Source organism: Medicago truncatula, chromosome 2, assembly GCF_003473485.1.
Source record: "Medicago truncatula cultivar Jemalong A17 chromosome 2, MtrunA17r5.0-ANR, whole genome shotgun sequence".
Lineage (NCBI taxonomy): Eukaryota > Viridiplantae > Streptophyta > Magnoliopsida > Fabales > Fabaceae > Medicago > Medicago truncatula.
The window spans coordinates 35837576-35856833 of NC_053043.1; the positions used below are offsets into that span (position 1 = coordinate 35837576).

General features: G+C 33.3%; 3 protein-coding genes across 4 annotated transcripts; 1 reads left to right on the top strand and 2 right to left on the bottom strand.

Annotated features, from left to right (window-relative positions):
- The first annotated feature begins 2024 nt into the window (after nucleotides 1-2024).
- On the top strand, nucleotides 2025-8725 carry LOC25487074 (E3 ubiquitin-protein ligase DA2L). Of its 2 annotated transcripts, none has more exons than XM_024776565.2 (9): nucleotides 2025-2148; nucleotides 3095-3551; nucleotides 4104-4155; nucleotides 4239-4284; nucleotides 4399-4480; nucleotides 4578-4722; nucleotides 4828-4933; nucleotides 6571-6637; nucleotides 7744-8725. In XM_024776565.2, the coding sequence occupies exons 2-9, from the start codon at nucleotides 3360-3362 to the stop codon at nucleotides 8332-8334; spliced, it is 1281 nt and encodes a 426-aa protein (XP_024632333.1). In that variant the 5' UTR covers nucleotides 2025-2148; nucleotides 3095-3359; the 3' UTR covers nucleotides 8335-8725. The 2 variants fall into 2 exon arrangements, with proteins under 2 accessions (XP_024632333.1, XP_013464380.1); XM_013608926.3 differs by lacking the exon at nucleotides 2025-2148 and adding an exon at nucleotides 2175-2321 and having other exon boundaries at nucleotides 7744-8646.
- A 2557-nt stretch (nucleotides 8726-11282) lies between these two features.
- Nucleotides 11283-12017, bottom strand: LOC112419422 (uncharacterized). The gene has a single exon (XM_024777083.1). It carries the CDS (start codon nucleotides 12015-12017, stop codon nucleotides 11283-11285), a length of 735 nt encoding a protein of 244 aa, XP_024632851.1.
- Nucleotides 12018-14509: 2492 nt separating this feature from the next.
- LOC120578078 (F-box protein At1g80960) lies at nucleotides 14510-17673 on the bottom strand. Its single transcript, XM_039830155.1, has 4 exons — nucleotides 17345-17673; nucleotides 16371-17108; nucleotides 15276-15425; nucleotides 14510-15022 (listed from the first exon to the last, which is right to left on the bottom strand). The coding sequence occupies exons 1-4, from the start codon at nucleotides 17618-17620 to the stop codon at nucleotides 14657-14659; spliced, it is 1530 nt and encodes a 509-aa protein (XP_039686089.1). The 5' UTR covers nucleotides 17621-17673; the 3' UTR covers nucleotides 14510-14656.
- Between the last annotated feature and the right edge of the window lie 1585 nt (nucleotides 17674-19258).

Sequence of the window (19258 nt, forward strand, 5' to 3'; positions counted from 1 at the left end):
ACACCACCATATGACTGCTATATATTATCTCTCTGCAATCATCAGTACTATATTTTATTCTGCAGCTATTATTCAAATTTCTTTTTTTTTATGCTCAATTTATTGGAAGTCCGAATTTATTAGGTATTATTCAAACTTTTTTTTTCTTGTTTCTATATGTTATTGTTTTAACATCAGGTAAAAAAAAATTCCTTGAGTAAAGTTTGCAGGAAAAAAATTATTAAGAAATGAAGGCTGGAAATGATTTCCGAAATTGAAATCACAAAGAAAAAGAGTGAAAAGCACGCGCGCGTGTGGTATTTAACTGTGTAAAGGAAAGAAATTTTGTTGTATTAATTACAACTATTTCTTATTTTAATTAGTTGACATATTTTACATATAATTGAGATGAATTAAGTGAGATTCATTTATTTAATGCATATTAGTCCTTATCCAGTGCCCCGGGGCACTGGTTAGCAGCACCCTTTTTTGGAAATGCTAACCGATGCCCCCGGGGCACTGGTTAAGGATAATAAAAAAGGAAATTATATGTTAATTATTACATTGAAAATTATTAATTAATCCATAAATAAGTCAACAAAACTTCCTTTTATAGTAAAAATTTGCTTTTTTTTTTTTTTTTTATGTTTAACCCGTGCCCCAGGGGCACCGGTTAGCATGACCCATTTTACTCGGTTAAAGTGCTTTTACATTCATTCAATTCAAGACTTAACACATTTAATAGTTTTACGTGTCATGACACTAAATTTTCTAAGCCAAATAATTAGGTACTCCTTCCGTTTCAAAATATAAACAAATTTTACTTTTTAGATTCATTCAATTAATGATGTATGTGATCCATATTATGAACCACATACATCATTAATTGAATGAACATAAAAAGTAAAATTTGCTTATATTTTAAGACGGAATTGTTGGGATGTTTGTCTGCGTTGCCGTAATTTTTTTCCTTTTACATGAGTTGATTCCTTTTATGTTTTCTCGAAAGAATTTCTTTTAATTAAGGGTGTTCAAATCTAAACCGATTCAGAATAAAATAACCGATCCAAAAAAATCGAAAACCGCAAAAAATCGAATATTTTTAGATGCGCTTCGATGTTGTTTTATATAGACCGTTAGGATCGGATCATTTTTTCGAAAACAAACCAAACCGAACCGTAACAGCAAATATTAATACTTTTTTTTTTTTTACAAAAGCAAATATTAATACTTATTTTGCTTTTTATTAGTATTCTCTATTCCATTATTATGTTGCATGTTAGTTTTTTTTTTTTTTTTGTCAAGTAGCCTAGTGGCTAGAGCTCACACAATTAAATTGTGGAGAATTGGAGTGTCTGGGGTTCGAACCCCAGCCCCGACATATAATATGCAATATCCCTACCAACTGTGTTAAGCTCACGGAGATTAGTTTTTAATAATCTATATTATTTTTTTAAGGATAATTTAATCTATATTATTATTACTTTATATGTTTAAAAAAGAATCGATAACTTTCATTCTGTACTTTTAATTTTATAATATATTTTGCATCGAACCTATTATTTGATGTGTTTGTGTAATATTAATATTAATAAAATTATTTTCTTAAAAAAAGTAAATAGAAAATCATATATTTTGCATTTTGAATATCCAAAAACCGATCCAAATTAAACCGCATATATTTGGATCAGATCAGTTTGGATTTTTTTAGAATAGTCATCCAAACCGAATCGAACCGCATATGATTTTTATTTTGTATTGAATGACTTTTTATCTCAAAATCAATCTAAACCGCACCGCGAACATCCTTTCCTTATAGTGCTACACTCTCCCATACACACATATATATATATATTTTAAATATGAAACACCGTTTCACGAAAAATTGTTATATTTATAGAAATTAAAAACATATTTATTCTTGTATCTAATACTTATCTTTTAGCCGATTAAAGTTTTATTGTAAAAAAAAATTAAAAAAAGCAAATGGCGGGTGAAAAACACTTAATAGAAGAGCGCGTGAAAGCAGGTGAGTCGAGTAGTGTGGTAAATGGAAAAATGGAATCATTCTTTTCTCCTCTATTACTCCTTCCTTTCTTCTCTCTCTCTCTCCGCAATTCTCTCTCTCTCTACAAAACCCTCTCTCTCTCTTCTGCAAACCCAATTCAGGTTCGTTTTCCGATTCCCAAGTTCTTTGTCTTTTCTTCCTTTTTCTTCGTTCCTTCTATTTACGTGTTTTTCGCTCACTGTTCCAATCTTTTCAACTTCTCAAACATCTTCAAAAACTTTGCTTTTCTTCTTCTTCTTCTTACACTCTCAACTTTGGAACCGAACAACAATTGGTACTATTTTTGTTTTTCTGATTGTTTTTATTATTACGTCATTGTTGTTGTGTGTTTCATCAATTTGAGTTTGTTATAGCTGTGATTAGGGTTCTTACTTCTTCGTGTTTTTGTTGATTTCACTTGTTTTGAAGGAGATTTTGTTGTTTTGTATCGAATTGTTAATGGGTTTAGTTTAATTTTTGGAAAATTTTGCTGCATTAAATTAGGAGATTGTTTTTTGAATTTGGGATTTTTTTTGCTTAGGTGAGTGTTGTGGAAATAGTGAATTTGGTATTGAATTGTGGGAATTTGGTTAAAGTTTGAGACTTTAAGTGATTTTCAAATTGTTAAGGAATTTAGTTTAATTTTTGAAAAACTTTGCTGCATTGAAATTAAGACTGTTTTGTAAATTTGGTTTTTTGGTTTGTTGAGTGATGTGTAAGCAGTGATTTTGGTGATGAATTCGTAGAAAGTTTGAAGCTATGAGTGATTTTATTGCAATTAGTAAAGTGTGTAATTTTGGGTTTTCTTTTGAATTATGTTTGCTTACTTCTTCTAGGTGATTTGTAAATAATTGCTGCATTGAAATTACTCGCTTGTTTTCTGAATTGGGATTTTTTTTTTGGGTTTTTTGTTTTGTTGAGTGTTGTCGAAGCAGTGATTTTGGTGATGAATTTGTAGAAAGGTTGATACTTTGAGTGATTCTATTGCAATTTGCAAAGTGTGTACTTTTGGGTTTTCTTTGGAATTTCGTTTACCTCTTGTTTACTTCTGGGTGATTTTGTCTGCAGGGCTTTTGGAATGTGTGTCTGCAACAATGTCAATATATTTACAAGAACTACTCTTTTGATTGTATTATATATGGGGGATTAGGCTTGTTGATTATTTGATAATCCAATTTTATTTTGTAACAGTGTGCTTTGGTGGTATAGAAAAGTGACCGATTTTTATAGATAATGTTATAGTTTGTTACTTTTGTTGTTGTTGTTGTACTGTATTATCTTGTTGAAGAATTCAAAACATAATCGGCAAACGGGAAAAACTGAATTTTGTTTGATGGGTAATAAACTCGGGAGGAGGAGACAAGTGGTAGATGAAAAATATACACGGCCACAAGGTTTGTATAATCATAAAGACGTCGATCAGAAGAAGCTGAGGAAGCTAATCCTAGAATCAAAGCTTGCACCTTGCTATCCCGGAGATGAAGAAACTGCCGTAGATCGAGAAGAGTGCCCAATTTGCTTTCTGGTATGGTTTCCATTACATATCTCCAATAGCTGTTGTAGTAATTTTTTTAAATAACTCAATTCAACTTAGCGCACATATTTCAATCTATATCTGATGTGTGATCAGTTTTGGGGTTTAATTTATTTTTTCTTCGAACCAAACTAATGGAGAATGTAACCTAGGAACATTTCTACATAAACATGCTAATCGGAATTGAAGGAACACTAAGGGCCCGTTTGGGTTGTCTTATTTTTTAGCTTATGCATAACAACTTATGCAAATAAATAAACTTTTATGCATTATTCATTAGTTTGTTAAGGTAGTTTATGAAAAAACGGCTTATGAAAATACAATTTTCGTTAGTGAGAACTTATGAATTAACGTAAAAGCTTATTTATTTGCTTAAACTATTTTTCGTTAGCTCAAAAATAAGTCAATCCAAACGGGTCCTAAGCATATGGACTGTTTTTTAGTTTTTGTTTCTTTGAACTCTGTTCCAAAATGTGCATTTTTCTTACCCCTTTTCTAATCAAACTATTCCATTGTGCTTTGTTTTTTTCCCCATGAATTTAGTATTATCCAAGTCTAAACCGATCAAGATGTTGCACAAAGAGCATTTGTACAGGTAATGATTGGTTATCTTCACTGGTTGTATACATATTCTGTCATTAGCATTTCTATTCAACCTGATTAATTTCCTTTTATCAGAGTGCTTTTTGCAGATGAAAGTTCCGAATTCAACTCGGCCTACACAGTATCCTGTTACTAGTTGTCTGTCTTCAATGTGAGGACGTAACTTCAAATTGATTGTCTAGCGACTTTCTTGTAGCTTTAGTATTAGGATAAATGTTTGCCTTAACAGCATTAGATGTCCCTTCTGTAAAACGGCGAATTATGCTGTGGAGTATCGTGGTGTAAAATCAAAAGAAGAGAAAGGGATGGAACAGATTGTAAGTTGTTATCTTCTATGATTATTGTCTTTTTGAATGGAATTTCTAAAAAAACAATTTATAGTAAAGTCTTGCATGCATACTCATAAATATTCAGGAGGAGCAGCGTGTTATTGAGGCAAAAATTAGGATGCGGCAGCAGGAACTTCAGGATGAAGAGGAAAGAATGCATAAAAGACTAGAAGTGAGCTCTTCAAATGTGAATGTGGCTGTTGCAGATGTTGAATACAGTTCAAATGCAGGTATTTTTATTTTGATTAAACGTAGTTCCTGATTTTTTCTGTATGTGTAATGTGTCTACGTGACAAATTCTAGTTGCATAAATTGTTTTGTTTAAATTTCTGTAGTGGCTGAATCTTCAACGTCTGCCATTGAACACGATGAAATCGTCTCTTCTCAAGACTCGTGTGCCACACCGATGGTTAGACCACCTCCTGCGACTAGGGCCAATAGGTATGATAGCGTTCACTTCGTTTCTTTACCAATCCCGCAACATTTTCCTATTATGTCTCTTAGCGTTTCTGCGTCCATTGTTTTTGTACCAACTTATGGATATTTGATCGTATGTGAATATATATAAGTTAACCATCTATGATTTTGTGCTAATGCTTTGGAAATTCTTTCAACCAACAAGGTTACAAGGAGTACTATACTCATAAATTGTCTAAATTTAATTATTTGAAATGCACGCGTCTATATGTAAGCTGAATTCAAATCATAAATGAATGGAACACTTGGTATTGCATGAGTCCCCGGGTTTGCGATGTAAATACTAATATTGACCGTCTTTTGAATTAAAATTATGTACTGAAAATCTCCCTGGATGATGCTGACTTCAGGTAATTTGGTCCAGCTATGATGCATTCATTTTGGTCCAGCTAAGCCTTTGATTTTTAAATCACAACTAAAGGAAATATTCATAGAAATTCATTTTTATTTTCTGACGCTAGTAATCCAACATCTAAGTAATCCAACATCTAAGAATTGGCCTGCTTCTATGGGCTCTGCAGAATAAATCATAATTAAACCCACAGCAACTTCAAAACTAGTTTAATTCCAACTTGAATTTCATTGATTATTTGTTAATGGAAGTCTGATTTCATAATTGCTTACCTAACAAAATAGATGAAGAGGGCAGTTGGTACAATCAGTTATAATTTGATTCCTTCGTTTTGATTCAGTCGCTCACCTTGAACCAATGCTGCTCCTGATGTTTTGATTGTATGGATGGATATGATTAGGCATGCGAGAAATGATGAGTCACACAGACTGACGAACATTAAAAGCGATTAGCTTTTTAAAAGGAGGATTTGAGATACTGATATGTGGCAAATCCATGATTTGTTCTTTTGTATCTGTACTTGATTTAAAATGTTTTATGGGTTTGTTCAATGTTTCATTATATGCGTAATTTAAATTGAGAAGTAGAATGAGACAACTGTTTAAGGATTATGGTACTACGACTATGTTTTAGCTGTGCCATCACTATCCATAAACCATTTTTAAACTGGCTTGTTTGCTACAATGTGCATATCTTAGTCTGATTTTATAATATATATATATATATATATATATATATATATATATATATATATATATATATATATATATATATATATACTGTGAAATGGTTGCTGCATTGGTCCTGCACTGAAGTCCAAGGAAGCACATATACTTTAAAATTGGTGCTGTATTATTCTGTACTGCCTGGCTGCATCCTGTAGTTTTTATTTTTTGAGCTAACACCAATGATATATGACAATAGTTGCATAAATGGTAGTCTCTTATTGCATTTCCATTTACTAATGCAAGGCTAATGACATCCAAGTTGAAGCCTTCACCGTTAGTCTGTTACTCCACCACATATATATTTTAGAAAATCTTGCCCAAGAGAAAACTCTTTTCTCTATTTGTGATGGTTATATACACACAACACAGGTGGAGCCGCATCAATTTTGTTTGTTCATTTATGTTGATGTCTTGCTAAATAAGCAGTAAATTGGTGTCCATGGGTCTTTTATATATTCCATTTTTGAAATTATACTTTCTGGGCATATTTGATATTTTTTACTAAATGTCGTAAACTGCAGAGATGATGAATTTGATGTTGATCTTGAGGACATAATGGTCATGGAAGCAATCTGGCTTTCGATTCAGGTGAAGAAATATATTCGAATATACTTACTGTGAGCTATCATTGATTTGATTACATTATTAAAATTGAAGTTCACCACTCCCTTGCAATATATAGCATTTCACAACTTGTTTCAATATCTATTAATGAATAACAATATGCTAGATAATCTATTGTTCAGTGCCAATTGTCGATCTATTTTGAAATTATATAGTTTCAGTTTATTTTTCTCAAGATCTCTAAGACATTTATAAAAAAGAAGCAAATTCTTCACAGGGAGTGCAATATTTGTTCTTGTCTTGTTGAACCTCATTAATACTATTTTTTACTTCTGGAAAGTGATTTTTGGATGAAACAAATATATAATAATCCATAATTGAGCTTGGTACACTACTTTTGTATATATATTAATATTAACTTCCGAACAACAACAAAGAAAAACCCTCTTCATTTAAATTTCTTTATTGCTTGTGCATTTCTAGGTAGTACTTACTGACTACTTAATACTTTTATAAACTATTGGAATTCCATAACTTTTCATTATTTATGTCCATGCTGTGAGACTTATATTTTGGCTTGTTGTGTTTTTGTGTCCATGTGATGTGATGTCTAATTATGTTCGTGATGACTATACCTCTCAGCTTTTGACTGACCCGATCATTACAAAAGAACAATAATAATTACTATAAAATACATCTAGTTTCTAGATATAATTAGCTCAAAAAGATAATTGATGCATAATTTTATACAGTAAGTTTGCATACAAGCTCGCATCTAGTAGGTTGCAATAGCACTCCAAAGTCAAAAGCAAATGCCCATCATTTTGGGTGACATTTATATTGTGGAAAAACGACCCTTCCATCCAAACCATATATTTCCTTTTTCTTAAAGAAATGTTAATTTATACTTGGGTCATTAAGAACTTGTACATTGCAGAGTATCCGCAACTGTAAAGCATAAGGTAAAAGTGTAAAACTATAAATTATGTTGATATTATGAAATTCAGTGGTGGATATGCTGCCATGTAAAAGATTTGGCAAACCTGAGTCCATGGACACTATTATGTGGCTTGTATAATCGTGTTTATTTGATCATTGTGATTGACTCAATATATGTATTAAAATTACAGGAGAATGGCAGGCAGAGAAATTTATCTTTTGCTGATGCTACTTCTGGCCACTACGTAGCTGATGATCGCTATGCTTCGTCTCCCATGGTTCAACAGGCAGAGACATCCTCGTCCCCATCCCCATCGGGGGGTCTTGCTTGTGCCATTGCAGCTCTTGCTGAGCGTCAGCAAATGTCGGGAGAATCATCTGTAAGCTCCAATAATGAAAATACATCATTCAACATGCTACCGGGTTCCAGAAGGTTTTATAACCGGATTGGTAGAGATATGGTTAGTTATTCACCCACAGAAAACCTGGATGAGGGGCCACCAGATGATACTATGGCAACGACTAGGAGTCATGGTCAATGGAGCATAGATCATGGATCACAGGTAGCTGAAACGGCAACTAGCTATGCAAACTCTGTTGAAGGAGAAGATCGTGGTGAACTGTCATCTATGTCACAGTCTAATGACAATGATGGAAGCTTTCAAAGTGCCACAGAACCTATTGTTCCTGAGAGTTTTGAGGAGCAGATGATGCTGGCTATGGCTGTCTCTTTAGCCGAAGCTCGAGCCATGCCAAGTGGACAGAGCGCTTCATGGCAATAGTTTTGGTCAAGGCACTGCTTCAATCTTTCTTAAATTGGTGATGCTTGCCTTGACTATGTGGCCTACCGGGTCCTGTATTTGGAGTTTGAGCAAAAGTCACACGTTGTGTGCAATTTTGGTCAAGGATCAGGTAGTGATTCTCTTCTCACATGAATTTATATATATAGATGTCAAAGGAAAACTAATGATTCAAGTTAGTGAAAGGTTGTTGCTTAATGCCATTTTTTTTACTGTGTGATGTCTCCATGCTCTCATTGATTTTCTGTAAATAGTTTTTGTCTTTTGATAAATGTCTTTTCATTCTTATAGTAATATGCAGCGCATTTTAGAATTGTAGAATTGTAATGAACAAGAAAGGAAATTAAATATCTATTTCAGTAAATTTCATCAATCGTTACATTCATTAAGACCATGAATGATGTTAAACTGCATGGTGTCCCACTTATAAACTTCTGAGGAATTCTGCATAAATTGTCTGAGTGACCTTCGGAAAACTATTAAGAAAATGTGCAATCGTAGTAATACACTCTAACCCACTCCATTATCGAGTGAAATTCATATTATCTTGTTCATTGGTAGGACACATTCAAAGTGGCAAGACTCGCATAAATTTCATTCCATAATAGTGTATTGCTACCATTTCTCTTCAAAGAATTTGGATTTAAGTGGTCTGTGACTGGACCTTTTTCATCATGGGATAAATTTGAGAATTATCTGAAGGTAGAAACAAATAATTTTCATGATGGGATAAAAAAACAAATTCTCTATAAAGAATCTTCAGGATGGGATAAAAAAACATGAAGGTAGAAATAAATAATTATCTGAGAACTCTAAAACTGATTTTTTTTCTTTCCCTTTCTATAGTTTAAATAAATATGTACAAAATAACAAAACACACTCATCAGTTATCACTGAAGTTAATAATGGATTTAATTCCTCCAAAGTGGGGCAATTCATATTAGAAGCAAGAGATCCTAATTGTTGATGAAAGACTCCAATGTTTGATATTACAGACACATTGCAAACAAATCATGAATATGTTTAAATATCTACTATATGATATTCTCAATAACTAAAATGTTCAACACTTTTGCTTTTTCTTGTGAGAGCTTATTTTGGATGCTAAATGTTAGTGTAGTTTGTTCGCTAGATGAATGAGTTGATTTGGTGTTACATGAGAAATTCTAGACATTTTCTTTTCTGATTAAACTGTTTTTAAGTGACTGCTCTTAGTTATGATGTGAGAACAAAAGATGGAAATACAAAAGATTTTCTGATAACTGAAGGTGTAACCAAGGGTCAAATTTGAGCATTTATTTTTTCATGTTGGTTCTAAATATGCTTATTGATCACACCTAAAAGATGGGGTGACATGCATGATTTTGTACAAGGGAATGAATTTTCTAATGAATCAGTGGTTACACAACACAAAATAAGATTAGATATACAAATATTTTAGATAGAAAATTAGAGGAAATCTATTGTGGAAGAGATGTTAGTCTTGTCATAGGTGGTTTGTCCATGTTGGAAGATACATGTAAAAGCATCAATAAGGGAGATAAAGGAAACTATAGGACAAAATATTAAGCGACATGTAAAGGTTAATGGTTTATCTGTAAACCTAATAAAAGGAAGAACTTTATGACATCATCAATTAATTTATGTAGCCAATCTCACCTACTAGGAAAACTTTAGTTGTAATGATCTAATTTCTAGGAAGGTAGTTAGCTTCCTGGTGAAGCAATTTGAAAATTTTGTTGAGAAGAATTGTAAGATTTTTTGAGATAAACATTGTTATTTATGCAGATCAATCAGTGTTTTCACATATTTATATATTTCATATTTTACTTGTCTGTTCATGAATCTTTTACCATATTGTCACTATAAGTAGGTTGTATTGGTAAAATTTGGCAGACCAATATGATTGTCACCATTTGCCCTGCCACTAAATAGGCGTCAATGTCAGAGCAGTAACAATTTGGATATTGGATTGAGAACATGGTGAAGAGTGGATATACTATGCTTACACTTGGCTCTCATAGTTCTAAGAGATTATATATTATTTGGTGACAATTTTTTACTCTCTCTCAATTTTGGCCCTTAGCAGATATCATAGCCCACTCAAACTTTAACACATAGTTTTAAAACTCGGCTCGGTCTTCGACTCGGCAGAGACATTGGATAATTGAGTCGATGGTCGAATCATCGGGTCACTGGTTGAACCGCATGGCTGAATCGGATTAAACCGGATGACTCGATTAAATAATTCGGTGTTTATATTAAATTTGTATAGGTATTTAATCAGATTAAATCGGATTGAACCGGTGACTCGGTCACTCCAAAAACTAAAATAATGACACATAAAATAGAATAAAAATAAATATCCAACAAACATAATTTTATAGACTAATTATTATGAGTTTTAAATGAAATATTTGAGCTTGATAATTATATATGCTTATTTATTTATTTTTTGTTGAAATAATTATATATGCTTATGAGTTTGGCAAAGTTTTTTTTTTTGAAAGATGATTTTGACAAAGATTATATACGTTTATTTTATGAGGTATTTTTATCATAAAAAAATAAAAGAAAATTGAAAGAAGCAAATTGAACACAAAAACTGATAGTGTTTCAGTGGCTGGGAGAGTTTTCTTTAATAGTTGGGTCACGAATTCAACTCCCACCAAAGCTACTTTTTACAAACATAATTTAATTAAAATATGTTCTTGCTTCAAACCGGTCCAACCAAATACTCGGCCGAGTCACCGAGTTTGATCGGTTTTTGCCGAGCTAACTGCATGGCAGATCCTGCTCGAACCGGCCTACCCACGGTTTGCGGTCCGACCGGTCTATTCAACATTTAAGTTTTTTTTTTTTAAGGAACTTCAACATTTAAGTTGATGTGTTCTATTCTTTTTTTTTTTTTGAAATTCCATCCTTTTTCATTAATCAAACAGAGGAGCCTGAACGCGGCTTACAACAGGATTACAAAAAGGAGAAGAGAAAAGGCATGGAGGGGCATTCCCCTGCCAGCATCTAGTTCCAACAGACTTTGCCAAAGCGGCTAAATTATGAGCTTCAACATTGAGCTCTCTACTAACATGAGTAACCATTACAAATGGGATTTGTTCAATTAAATTCCAGCAATCAACAATAATAGGTGTAATAGAAGCAACTGTACTGGCTTTATTAACACAATTCACAACACTAAGGGCATCACTTGACAGTTTCAGACTCTGGATACTTAAACCTACTGCCTCTTGCAGCGCCCATCTGACTCCCATAGCCTCAGCCAGACACGGATCAACCTCCACTGCTTCCAGCTTGCTCTTGCTGAGAGTGATTTGTCCGGAAAGGTCTTTCATAATCAATCCCCAACCTGTATGTCCATTGGAGAAACACCCTGCGTCCACAAATAAATGATGTTCTGCAATCTGGTCCGTGGTAGTAGGTTCCCTCCTGTGGTAGATTGGATGGGGTCGTTGCTTGGCATTTGCTGCGTTAAATTCCTGGATAAACTGAACCGCAGTTTGGGCTAAGGTAACAGGATCAGGGGCAATTCCTTTGAAGACAGCCTGGTTTCTAGCATACCACAACTTCCAAAGAATGGTACAAAACAGTTGTGACCCTTCCTTGTCACGGCATGAAAGCCAGTCAAGCAGCCAGCAGTGGATATCCATATTAAAAGGGGCATGAGATCCCAAAGGTGAGGCAAACAGGGCTCATTTTGACAAGTTACAGTTCATAAATAAGTGTTCCACAGTTTCCACATCAGAATGACATAACGGGCATAAAGGATCCAAGGATATACCTTTCTTTTGTAGATCGTGCCTGGTTGGGAGGATGTTCTTTGCCAAACGCCACATGAAGTTTTTCACTTTATTAGGAATGATTGCCTTCCAAATTTCTTTCCAGAGTCTCTCGTTTCTGTGGTAGGATGGTCCCGGCTGGAGGTTTTCTCTTTTTTTGCTCAATAAGTGGTAAGCCGACCGTACTGAATAGCAGCCATCTTTCTCCCAATGCCAGCAAATTTTATCTCTAGGAAGGGAATGTGATATAGGGATACTTACAATTTTTAGAGCCTCCTGCTGATTGAAAACATTATAGATTAGGCTTCTATTCCATTGTCTCGTAGTTGTATCCACAAGTTCTTCAACCAAGGCTTCCTCTCCTAGAATACAAGAGTCCCCCCTTGAAGTTATCAGTTCCAGACTCGGCATCCAGACATCCTTCTATCAGTTCCAGACTCGGCATCCAGACATCCTTCCAGATTCTAATACTTTTTCCATCTCCAACAATCCATCTCCCACCTTCCTTAACCACCTCCCTTGCACTGATGATGCTGCGCCACCCGTAGCTAGGTTGATAACCGGCTTTTGCCTCCAGAAAGGTGACTCTAGGATAGTATCTGCTCTTTAACACTTTCCCAAGAAGTGAGTCATCTCCGTTTGAGAGTCTCCAGCAATGCTTCCCTAGTAAGGCTTTGTTGAAATCAGAGAAGCCACGAAAGCCTAGGCCTCCTCTTTCCTTGGCTTTTGAGAGTTTAGCCCAACTCATCCAGTGTATCTTCCTTTCCTCTTCCTTGGACCCCCACCAAAATTTTGCTAGCATGGAATCAATGTCTTTGCAGCACCCCTCTGGCAGCTTGTAGCAACTGAGAATATAGTTTGGGATTGCTTGGGCAACTGCTTTTATGAGAGTTTCCTTCCCTGCTCTTGATAAGAACCTTTCCTTCCATAGAACTGTACACTTGCAGGGCTATCAATATACATCAGCTAATCAAAATCAAAAATTAAATTGGTAATCACATAAAACTAGATGTGCATCGATACTCTTCTTACTACTCCATTGAACCGTACACATGCGGGGCTATCAATATACATCTATTTCTCCTTATTCAACGATTACAAACATCGAAGATATCAAAAATCTGCATCTTATCATTCATAACTATCTATAACCTAAATAAATAATGAATAGAAAAATGCAAGATCAAAATCACATGAAACAAAAATCTTAAGGTAGCCCATTAGATCTACAATTTGAGGTTTAATGATGTTGTTCACAAGTTTATCTTAGTTAATATATTCTTAATATTTTTAATTCAAAATTGGGTAAATTTATATATTCTTTTGGTTATTAAAATATTTTCATTTGTGGCAATGAATGTAAACTTCTAAGAACAATAACATTATATATAAACATATATTAGACCCAACTATATGTGAGACACTTGATATTAAAGAGGGTGATATAGTCACCATAAGAACAACTAACATAGAGGAACATGGTGTAAGAGTAGAACAAGAAATTCAAATTCAAATATATTACTACGGTTGTATTTGTATGAATGAATCATCTTAGAACAACCTCAATATATAGACTCCTGAAATTATGAGCTAGAAGACTAATTTTAAAAAATACAATTCTATATTTTTTAATGACAATACTTCTAAAATTTGTTTTAAAAAATCGGGGTGTTACATATACCGTGATTTTCTCAATTTCATTGTCAATCTAAACAGGCATCTAGTGAATTAATGAGTTTCAAAAGGGTCATCCGGTCGGTGATACTATAAGACATTTATGTTGTAACTAAACTAAATGGATGCACACAAGTTTTAGCTATCATCTTTATTGCAAATTTTATGTTGTTATTAGGTTGTCATTATAAGGTGAGTTTATATCTTAGCAATCAAATTTGTGATTTATTATTGTAAAAAAAATGATTTTCTATTTATACCAAAAAAAAGTAGAGACAAACTTTTCTTCATGAACAGAATCTTTCAGTAAATCATATATTAATTGTTGATACTTATATTTATTAGGTATGTTGGTAAAAGATCAGTTACCTACATGCAAATTTGATCGTAAACTACCATATTATATTAATAAATGGGATTTTAAGATAACTAAGGGAAAAGGACACATGGGTTTTTTGAGTACGGTGTAAAATATGCATGTATTTAGACGCTATATGTGTGTTTTTTTAACGGTAGATTCATTCATTGTGCTTGAAGCCTTGTATAATAATTTTCACTACGAGCATGTAAATTTATGCATGTGTTCTTGCCTTTTATATATCCTACAATATGACTTGTTTATTTTGTTTATAGAATATGAGAACATATGACTTGTTTATTTTGAAAATCCAAAATACAAAACTATCAAATGAAAACCCAAGATACAAAATTATCATATGAAAATCCAAGATCCAAAATCATCAAATAAAAACACCAACATATGTCTAATAACAACTTGAGAGGTTTAAACATAAGATTCATGACAACAAAAACACTTCAACTTTTCATCAACCACTTTAGTTTAGGGTTCTCACCCATTCATCAAAGCTACCTCCATACTTTTGTATATACTCGGTCCCAGGTTTCAAATCAATTGACAATTTAGGAGAGAGTTTTGGATATGACCGCAAACATGCAGTTGCTACAACTTCATCCCACGAGCATTCATCCAAAAACCAAATGGTAATATTATCCATAACTCCGCCATTTAATACTAAGTACTTAACGAACTCAAATTCAAACTCTCCACCTTTGTATCCCTTTATACAAACAGACTTTAGGTTGCGGCTAACACACCTACACGGGTCCCTTTTGAGCCAAAACAAACTTACGGGGTAAGGAAGAGAATCATTGTCATTCTGATCATAGTAATCAAACTTGACCTAGAGTATAAGGAAAAAAATGTCAAAAAAAAAACATAATGAAGCATAATTTAAATCAAGATTAATTTATAGTTATATCATGGTCATATATGACTTATTTGACTACAATCACGATCACACTTAAATAAAAAAGAATATTATCGTTGCCACCACAGTTCATCTTACACACCATTTTAAAAACTTGAATAATTGAACACATGTAACCGAAGGAAAGATAGTTGCAAATATATGGCTAAATTAATCCCAAGCATACCTGGTTATTTATTTGAAGATTCATTAGTTGCGGGTAAGACTTGAGTGCAAAAGAAAGAGCTCTGGTATTTCTGCTACTGTTTAATTCAAAGTCGAGGCAAAGAGTGACCAAATGCTTAAATATATTTCCCATGCCTGAACCTCGATGACCCTAATACAATAAAAAAAGATAGTTATAAAAAAAGGGTCATGCTAACATGTGCCTTCATGGCACATGTTAAGAATTCTTCAAATAGAAAATATTTAATTAGAAAAATTAATTACCAATCTTTTGAGAAATAAAATTGCATCATTTCCAATACATAATTTCCACTTTTGGCATCCTTAACATATGTCCTAAGGGCACATGTTAACATTACCCATACAACAAATTGACATAAATGTTCATAAAATATAGCAATGTTACATTATGAGTGTGCAGTCAAAGCTTTAACCGTCAATATAAATTCATGGGTTGTTGTAAAATTATATTAGCGATACTTAGCAATCTAAATTATATATATACATGAATAATAAATATACTAATGTTAAGTAAGAAACTAATATATACTTGTATTTTTTTACATGACATTTTTCTAAGGAGCAAAATCAAATTGGATTATTACTATTCAGATAGGGAAACTTTTATTACTATTCAGTAAGGTGGTGATGACATACTTGGTTACTAGACAGTGCTCACCCTAAGCATAAAATAGATACCATAAACAAAAAGTTTAATCACCCCATCACAATTACTCAATTAGTCCACATATAATAAGCTATGATATTTTTCTAGGGAATATTTCCCAATAAACGTGATTTTTTGTGATGTCTCAAAAGGGAATCATACTTGCATTAAGGGATATTAAAGCTTAATCATTATCCTTGACTCACTTGTTTGCATCTACGGATATCATTGTAACATTCAATGTAATTGAATATATAGACCATATGTTAAGTTGTACATATATCCAACGATAATTTAGATGCAACAAAAATTAGAACATTAGATAGACCTCTATTAAATACAAAGAAATGTATTATACGCTTGAATGAAAAACAGAAAATTGAAGTTAATCAATTTTCCAAGTGAAGAAAGACTTGAAGAGAGACATACCAGAATACCACTGCAAATTTCTATGATATCCCTTGTTGTCAAAAGCTTTCTTCCATCGATAAATACAATTTCTCCAAGCATTTGAAATTCATTGTAAGCACGAAGAACTTGAAGTTTTGGGGCCTCAAAGACCAAATCTTGATGACTACAAATAATGGAGTCAATCTCTATGACTTCAACATTAAATGCAGAAATCAAAATCCTAAGCACATTCATCTTACAAATTTTAATATATTTCAGACTTGGACTTACAATCTTAAGTTCATCTCTTAAGAAATCACAGTTCTCGACGGTAAGGTTTTCAAGAGATGAACAGTAGGCGAGAATATCGTAAAAAGTGTTTGATATAATACGCACTTTGTTAAGAGTAAGTGTTTTTAAAGTCTGTTGGGAATCAGGGGAAGGTGTAGTGTTAAAATAGTAGTTCTTTAACTCAAGAACCTTAAAATTGGAGAAAACCTCAAATGGTAAATCAATGGTTGATGCAGCAAGCTTTACATCCATGTCTGATATTCCTCCGTTATGATAATCACAAGATTCACGTTCTATTGAAACCTTAATCACCCCTTTTTCCAGTAATTTCCTCAACCACCCCACAACATCCGCACTTGCACAACTCTCAGGCAAGTGTCGAATGGTACAACTCTTCAAGGGACCAATATGATTGTCAATATTTGATGTAATCATCAAGGCTGCTTCAGCAATTACATCAAAATATTCCTCATTTATGGGAGCTACCTGTCATGCATGAATTCCATCAATATATCATATCTTAAATACGTTTAGGATTAAAGTTCATTCAGAAAATGGAAGCTAAAATATGTAATTAGATTCTCTATAGCCCTTCCTAGTTGACTCTCCATGAAAATGTGAACCATTTAATTAATCTAATTATTCATAAAGCATAAATTAAAACATAAATCATATAGTAAAAAACACATAACTTATTTTATATGATTTCCATAACAAATTACCTTGCGCTCCATAGCCATTGTAAGGCGGTCAACAAGTGGAGAATTTTGAATGTAATCTTCAATCAAAGACTTCAACATTTGTCTTTGGTCAAAACTAAGATCATGAGCGTTCTTCCACAATGTCTCCCATCGCTTGGAAAGCACACTTGTTCTAACAACTTCCATGTATGGAAGTAGATAAATGATAGAACCTAAAAGTACATCGGGAAGATTGCTGATCAAATCTACTTCTTCCTCCTCTGCCACTTTCACTTTTTTCTGTTCTCCTTCACTCATTCTTTCGTGTTCTTATGTCTTCTTCTTTTATTATTTTGTGTAATGAGCTTAGCCTGCAATAAGTTCTTATATATAAGGTTTGTAACATATATTATCTGTAATAAGAAAACAACAAGTTGATAAACATGAATTCTGCTTAGGTTTAAAAGACAACAAGAGTTTAAAGATTACAAAATCCATATATTGTAGTCAAACCTATAATAAATAGCATTATATTATATTATTATTTAGTCTATTCAGTCAACTCTTAATTTGACAATTTATTTAATGAATTTGTATTCAGTCATATTTATGTGTTTGAATTTTAAATACATTTTTAGTATTTTTTTTACAAGAGATTTACTATATCTTTATTACCTAAAAACACTATTATTTACATTCGGTCATAGTTAAGAAATTTTTCTTAATTGATACATCGTTGGAACGTCGCAAACCATACATCTATTTCGACCGTCTTGACGAGGTGGATCTAATGTTCAACTCAATTCAATATTTTAACAGTTAAGAAATGACAAAAATACCCTTCTAAGGCGCGTCATTTGTTCTTGATAAATTTTTCGAAAACTAATTGGTTGAATCCATAGATCAGCTCATCTAAGACATATTTCTCTAATAATATTTACATTTCAAATATCATTAAAATTTGAAGACAATCAAATCGCATATATTTTTTACATTTCCAAACTCACAAGGATGATAAAAAAAATATTAACAAAGCGATAAAAGCACTAGCACAATAAAAATGACACCCCTTTAAAAAAGGGTGTTAACCGTCGAAAATCGTAGAGAAAACAAACATGATTACCTCTTCAAACCACCCTGAGTCACATGTGGTTGATTGGTGTCTTATGGAAACTTGGATCTGGGACTTCGTTCACGCGATTTGGTTGAGAAAAATTGACAGCAAGACAACGGTGGTGGTGGCCGCAGCCGAAGATAAGAGAGTGAGGAGAGAGAATTTTTTTGGTGAAATGAAATTTGGGAAGAGAAATAACTTAATAATGTTCTGGACTGCTAAGAGACTATACTCCAAGCCCAAAGTTTAAAAAACAGACCGAATCCACTTAAGCCTAACTAGAGCTATTCACACCCTCACCTCACCGGGAGGTGTGCATAATCGAAATGCCTCTCGCAAAATTCAAACAATAATGCGCTGCAACTACTAACCACTCCCTATGTAACTGTCAACCAACAACTATACAACAAATCATTTCAAAGAGTCTAAACTCTCCACTATATAAGAGTTCTTTTTCAGTCCTCTAATATACAAATTAATCTACAATTAACCCCCCCCCCCTATATTGTAATATCCCGCTTATTGGTTTCACAGTATTTTACCTGTTAATTCATCTTGTGCGCGTATTAGGTAGAGGGGTAAATGGGTACTTTCATGTTAAGGGTATTTAAGTGGGATTTGTGTGGAAACATCTCATTTCTTTTGTATGTTCCTCTCTCTAAAAAAAACTCTTAAGAGCAAAATTTTCTCCCCCCTCTCTCTAGAAGGTCGAATTTCACCCTTCCTTTGTCATTCAATCCTTTTGAGTTCAAAACTCTTGGGTAATCATGGTTTAGAGATGATTCAAGCATGAAGGTTACACAATTTTGGGCTCAAACTCAAGCTTACTGAAAGTTGGATGA